Source organism: Larimichthys crocea, chromosome XXII (genome assembly GCF_000972845.2).
Source record: "Larimichthys crocea isolate SSNF chromosome XXII, L_crocea_2.0, whole genome shotgun sequence".
In the NCBI taxonomy this organism is placed as follows: domain Eukaryota; kingdom Metazoa; phylum Chordata; class Actinopteri; family Sciaenidae; genus Larimichthys; species Larimichthys crocea.
Window position 1 is genome coordinate 2,756,596 of NC_040032.1, and position 7,376 is coordinate 2,763,971.

General features: G+C 39.7%; 1 protein-coding gene across 1 annotated transcript; it reads left to right on the forward strand.

Moving 5' to 3' along the window:
* The first annotated feature begins 855 nt into the window (after window positions 1–855).
* On the forward strand, window positions 856–3,000 carry LOC104924020 (5-beta-cholestane-3-alpha,7-alpha-diol 12-alpha-hydroxylase). Its single transcript, XM_010737240.3, has one exon. The coding sequence runs from the start codon at window positions 907–909 to the stop codon at window positions 2,440–2,442; it is 1,536 nt and encodes a 511-aa protein (XP_010735542.1). The 5' UTR covers window positions 856–906; the 3' UTR covers window positions 2,443–3,000.
* Window positions 3,001–7,376: the final 4,376 nt, after the last annotated feature.

Genomic DNA, 7,376 nt, shown 5'->3' on the forward strand with positions numbered 1-7,376 from the left:
TAATGGCTGAGATATTATAATTATGAATTGTTTGTTCCTCCTAGACTTAAAATACTGATGTTAATTGTTACAGGAATTTTAAAGAAAAACCCTTGAATAAGGAGGAGCGGATTCAAAGCATCAAAGTTTAAGTTGAATTTATTGTTCTTGTACAAGAAGGAGCGTTTCACAGTGCAACACACTAAAGAGGTTACAGAGAAAGGCTCCCTGAGGAGCTCTGAGAGTTGGTTCTTATACATTTTCCTGAAGATGGGCTGTCTCAACCCCTGTAAATTGTTAACAGACAATTTGCATATAATGCATTTAAACAGCTTTCTTCAACATATCCCCTAATGAGTAGCCAGTATCTCCCCAATCTGATGTCACCTCTCTGACCTGTTCCTAGGCCTCATTCTGTTCTGAAATCCCCCTATCTATACATTAACCTGAACTTTACCTTACCCTGCCAGTCTCAGGAAAACAGCAATAAAGGGAAGTGCCCTCAGGACATGTAATAAATAGGAACAAACATCGTATAAGTTAAAACATCTAACTAGCTGTGTAACCCTAATTTTTATAACATTAATGTTAAACCTGATTGTTGCACAATCTGTTACAATCTTAAGATAAATAATTAATTCAGACAGGAAAGTTGGTAACAAGTGCTTGCCCCTTGTACCCAACAAATACAGGATGCCCTGGAAAGACCTGAAGACCTTGGTGTCCACATGCAGTTGGATGTGTGTATTTGTTATCTGTTTAATAATTATCTAACTCTAAAAAGATGTGGTGTCATTTTAGAGTTTTTGTGAGTTGATGAGGTGGTAAAACCAATCCTATGACCAAAGGGAGGAGCAAACGTCTGTTTATAAAGTAGCATTTGTACCTTTTCTACAAATCACTCTTTGGCTACAGTAGAAATCAGTCATGACTTTGCTACTACCTATACTTGTTGGTTTTCTTGCCGCTGTGATTGGAGGTCTATATCTTCTGGGGGTGTTTCGACGACAGCGACCAGGAGAACCTCCTTTGGATAAGGGGCTCATCCCCTGGATGGGTCATGTCTTAGAATTCCGCAAGGACACCATTAAGTTCCTAGACAGGATGAAGCAAAAGCATGGTGATGTATTCACTGTACAACTGGGTGGATTTTACCTCACATTCATTCTGGACCCTCTATCATTGGGGACATTTGTTAAGGAGAGTCCGGAAAAACTGGACTTCAACACGTTTGCCAGGAACCTGGTAGAACGACTGTTTGGTTACAGATCTTTAGGCAATGAGAAACAACTTCTCATGAAGACTAGCCACAAACACCTGAGGGGACCTGGACTGGAGGTGCTGACACACGCCATGATGTGTAATTTACAGAATGTGATGTTGCATAACACTGATTCATCCACTGACCAAAAGACCTGGCTGGAAGACAGACTGTTCAAGTACAGCTACAAAGCTGTTTTTAGGGCTGGCTACTTATCCCTTTTTGGCAATGCATCACAAAACTGTGAAGGAAGTGTAGAGAAAGCCAAAGAGAAAGACCAAGCTGAATCTGAAACCTTATTCCATGAGTTCCGCAAATATGACCAGCTCGTTCCCAATCTGGCTTATGGAGTCCTGCCCCCGAGAGAAAAGATGGAAGCGGAAAGGATAAAGGCATTCTTTTGGAAAGCTCTGTCAATGCAGAAGATGAAGATTAAGGACAACATCAGTCGCTGGGTTTGGGACATGCAGCAAGGGAGACAGGAGTTAGGCATAAAGGAGTCAATGATAGACAGGTACATGCTTGTGCTTCTTTGGGTCTCCCAAGGCAACACAGGGCCTTCTGCATTCTGGCTGCTCTTCTTCCTCATGAAGCACCCTGAAGCAATGGCAGCTGTGAGGGAGGAGGTAAATAGGGTTCTGAAGGAATCTGGCCAGGAAGTCCGACGTGATGGCCCTTTGATCAACCTGACTTGTGACATGCTGATGAAAACGCCAATCCTGGATAGTGCTGTAGAAGAGACCCTTCGACTAACTGCTGCACCCCTCCTCGTCAGGTCAGTGCTTCAGGATATGACTCTCAAGATGGCTAATGGATGTGAATACCGAATTCGCAAGGGCGATAGAATGGCAGTCCTCCCTTACAGTGCTGTCCACCTTAACCCAGAGATCCACCCTGACCCACATTCATTCAAATATGATCGCTTTCTAAATCCAGATGGAAGCAAGAAAACTGATTTCTACAAGGGTGGGAAGAAGGTTAAGTATTACAGCATGCCCTGGGGTGCAGGAGTCTCCATGTGCCCTGGGAGGTTCTTTGCCAACAATGAACTGAAACAATTTGTTTTCCTCATGTTGGTCTACTTTGACCTTGAGCTTAAAAATCCTGATGAGAAAACACCTGAGTATGACGTCAGTCGATTGGGCTTTGGAGCACTTCACCCTGTAAAAGATATCCAGTTTCGATACAGTCTCAGATTCTGAACCCATGAAAATGTGTTTCCTTTCTTAGAGAAAACATTTTCAGATTTTGACTTTGTCAGTAATGTTTTTGTAAAAACATGAGATTCCTTCTTTATCACCAATAATACCATGATATATGTGATTTGCTTTGAAAGCTTTCAACACAATAACAAACAGGAAAAGTGATTAAAATCGTGTGTTAATAACACTGGAATAAAATGTTCATGCATTCATGAAGCAAAAGAACATTATTTTGACAGTTCCTCTGCTAAAATTAATGACTGATAAATGGTAATTTGTAACAGATTTTCAAACCACCTAATCATCTTGCTAAATAATAACCTGGGGTTACTCCCATAATCACATGTTGTGGGTGTATCTCAGTAATATTAAAGCATTGCACTCGCTTTTTGGGTTGGTGGTGGAGAAAGATTATTTGATGATCACAGCACCATAGCAAATACACACACACACATTTTTCCAAAAAGAGCTGAACATTGTATTACTGCATTTGTTTAAACAAGAGAGATTGAAGATAATGTAAATCATTTCAAATGAAAATAAAAGTAAAAATGAAAACACTGTTTAATAGACTGCAATGTATTTCAACTGGTTTGGTGCATCTAGTACAGAATTGCTTACTGAATACACAATGTGGCCATACTATCATACTCACTTTAAGTTGAATAATTTGTGTATTGATGCTTGTTATATGAGGAAAGGATTGCACTACAAGCTCCTCTTTTGGTTTCACTCACAGTCACACAGTCATCTGATAAAATATGGATAAAACATAGAGAAAATAATATGGATGGATTTGTTTGTCCTATTTAGCACATAAATTCTATAGCAACAAAGAGATTCTAGTGTTTATTTTAAAACATACAATACATGGCCAGGAAAGCAAACACCCCAGTATAATAAACATGCAAATGTTAAATACCACTGTAGATCCATAAATAAAATAAAATATCTAAGTGTTTTTTTTGTGCCTTTTCAAGCTTTATTTGATAGATACAGCTGATGAGTGACAGGAATGTGGAGAGAGAGAATTGGGGAATGACATGCACCAAAGGGCTGCAGGTCGGATTCGAACCCTGGGCCACTGGGGCAAGGACTGAGCCTTTGTACATAGGGGCAGACACTCTACCAACTAAGCTAAACGACACACACATCTAACTGTTGTAATAAACCTCATATTACAGATGATGGCAGAGAGCAGTTTCTTTATTCTCGCTGTTATTCAAATCTAAATACACACACACACACACACACACACACACACATACACACACATATATATATATATATATATAGGTGTGTGTGTGTGTAAAAGAGACGTGAGGGTAAGGGTAAATGTAAGTCTGTCAGTAGACTGCTAGCTGTTGTGGATGACAGGTCATTCATTAATCCGTGTTTTTTCCTGTGTGATCAGTTGGTTGAAGAAACGTTGAATGAAAGTAGAACAGACGAGCAAATCATGAAGGTACATAGAATAGGAACATAAAGGATTATGGGATTGTCCCTTTACCAAATAAATGATAGAAGCACTAAGCTGTCATCCTGCTCCAAACAGGTCGTCCTTGGCGACAAGCTTGCTGTGCAAAAAAAATCAAGCCCATAATTCAGTTACATTTTTTGTGTATCAGAATCAATGATTCCACTCCTTTTGTGGTCTTTCAGGGACTAGTTGTGGTTTTATATTGGATTGCATTATATTCAGATTATAACTAATTATATAAATTTGTTCTTCACATTTTTTTGTAAAAACTTTTTAAGTCTTTTTATCACAATTATTCTTATGAACAGATTTACTCTTGTCAGGTGGCTTCTTCCTCTTCGCCTCTGTCATTATGTCCATAGAGGCTGCTGAGTCTGGTTACATCCAGGTCCCCCCACATCTGCATTCCTCTGCACCCCGGGGCTAAAAACTGCCTCTTGATCCGAAACGCCTGCGGTACAAACACTCCGGTGGGGCTCTGAGCTCACAGTCCAGGCAGCCCAGCTAATAAATTAGCAAACATTAGCTGACAGCAACAGTTTGCAGCCGTTTACTTTCTGTCCATCAGGAAACTCTGAAAATCACAGAGAGTTGAAATGAACAGTTGGAGGACATCAGAGAAAAAAACCAGCATGATCCAGTTACACAAACATATATTAAGTAGTTAGTGGTGTGTGACTTAGTGCTGTCAAGCTTTGTGTTCTTCTTGCAAGTGATCGTACCGGAACATAAAGTTACAACATACAAGAACAGGGTGTGCAGAGACAGAAAGAAACACCATTTACCTGATTGCACATCAGTGTAGCATCAAATGATTTAAAATCTGTTCTTTCAAAATTTCTACTCAGACTTCAGAATACTTTCAGCTAAAGACTGTAACTTTAAATGGGTCATGCTGAACTCTTAAACGTGCGTTCACTTTTGTCTTTCAGTTTTTCCTGTGACGTTCACAGCCCCCTTCTTTCAAGGCAATACATTTTTAGCTCTCAGTGCTCTAGGGCAATGTTTATAGTTTGATTTAATATGAAGCGTTTATTCTTTCAGCGTTGTAAGGCAAATCATCATCACTCTTTTCAATCATTTCAACTCACAGGTTTGACAGTATTACACTTCTTAAGGTAATGCTACAGTTCACCCCTAAGTGCTATTTATCCATCCGTGTTGTTTTGGCAAGGTTTGGAAGGATATAATCAAACTAGATGGCACTCAATTGGCCAAAAGCTACGTTTGAAAAACTCTGTAGCAATGTCTCTTTCAAGAAATCATAAGTTATAAGTAGGAACTAGTTTTCTTACTCCCAAACTACAACCGCCAACCACAACCATAACAACTGAGCATCACTGAGCTAACTAACGTTACAGCTTAAGTGTGAAGGATGCCATTGATGTGTACACCCAAGCACAAACCAGTAATCGCCTCAGTCTGATTAGAGTGCATGTTTCAGAGACAGATCTTATCAGCTGGAAAAGGTAGCTGTCAAACCCTGTAGATTATGATAATTTGTTTGAATGAAAACAGAGCTGATTTCCCGTTCAAACTTTTTAAGGACCCAAGGACAAATATTACCAGTCCATCCTCCATCTTCTTTCTGCCTCATTATCTAACCGTCCCCACCTTAATTTCTCCCCCACTCCATTGCTTTCACCCCCTCCCCTACATGTTCTGTCAGGACTGCTTTGTGTCATATTCTATCTGTGCTCAGTAATCATGCAGACAACCATGTGTAATTTGAAGCTACTTGTGTAGGAGAGGGATTGGTGAAATACTCAAAAGGACTAGGAAGCCCCAGCTTTATGAGGAGTATCAAACAAATCAGATGTCTAAGTCAGAAGAAGGCTACACATTGTGTGTTACCAATAGGACAAAAAGACACAGAACAGACTGAGTAAAGAAGAGAAAGAGGAGTCCTGGGGGATGTGACAGTGTGATAGGAAAATCAGGTTTAGAGGGAGGAGAAGAGAGAAAGATCGGGCACTGAAAGGAAGGAGGGGAGAAGAAATGGAGGTCAAGGTGGGGGAGGAGAGAGGAAAAAGAGTTAAGCGACAACATCATCCGCCCTGGTGTTACACAAGTGTGTTCAGCTCTGTTCTGTCAAAGTGTATCAGTGGACTGGAAAGATGACAAACTGAAGCTCTTTGCTACACTGTGTACTGTATTTAAGGATTGGCAAGAAAATGTATACCAAAGGAGTAGGTGTCAGTTCCAACTTACATCCTCAGCAGCCCAGGCTCCAAAATATGCAGGTGAATATAATATTTAATGCTGAAAAAACACTCAACAAAAATATCTCATTTTCCCTGAGTTGCAGTTAAAGTTCAAAGACACAAACAAAAGGCTTTGTTTTCTCAAATTCTGTTCACAAAAACTCGCTTTTAGTGAGCGCTTCTCATTTGCCAAGAGAATCCATTCACCTGACAGGTTTGGCATATCAAGATGCTGATTGAACAGCAGGATTATTCACAGGCGTGCCTTGGATTGGTCACAGTAAAAGGCCTCTTTAAACTTTGCAGCTTTATCTTGACAAAAGACATTTATTAGGCATTGAACTATGGTGATTTCACATCAGGCCACAGATACCAATCTTTTTTTTTCCCCCAGGAGAACAAGGTCATAGCCAGCTCTACTCTACCCTCTGATTGGCTTACCCTGATATCCCAATGAAGTACTAGCCAAATTTTAGAGTGGCCTGTTATTGTGACCGATCCAAGGCACACCTGTGAATAATCATGCTGTTTAATCAGCATCTTGATAAGCCACACCTGTCAGGTAGATGGATTATCTTGGGAAGAAGTGCCCACTAACACAGATACTAACAAAGAGAAATAAAGCTTTAGTGTGCATAGAATAAGTCTGTACCTTCATTTTACATCACCCTTTCAAGCAAAAAGTGCTTTGTTTAGATATTTGTGTAATAAGTTGATGCTTCCTTGATTTGTTTATGTACAGTAATATGGCCTAAAAGCCATATTAACTCCTAGTGCTTATGAAATTCCAAAAAAGCATCTTAATTTCATGTTTTTGTGAGTACTTATTATTAATTTGTATGTGTCAGCCAAACACTACATGTGCAGCAGTAACACTATAAAACAGTCCAAAAATTAAAGACACAAGGGAAAGAAAAGACAAATCCATATACACTAGCTATCAGAGCATAACACGCTGCAGCAGAGATACAGAAAGTTAACTAAAGCACACCATGTACTTATAACGCATTCACTCATAACAAACCAGTCCTTGCAGTCTTTGGTCAGGGTATTGTTTAACCTTGTTAACCAGTTTCCTGACGGTGAGAGGACAGTGTTTGTTCATATCAAAGTCCAAGACTGAATAGTAGCTTCCTAAGCATTGCTACTTCCAATTTGTTTTTGTTGTAGCATCATTTGTATTCCAATGTACTGTTTTATCAATCGATGGAAGTAAACTGACTTAGACTGTTTATGCGCATTGTAAATGA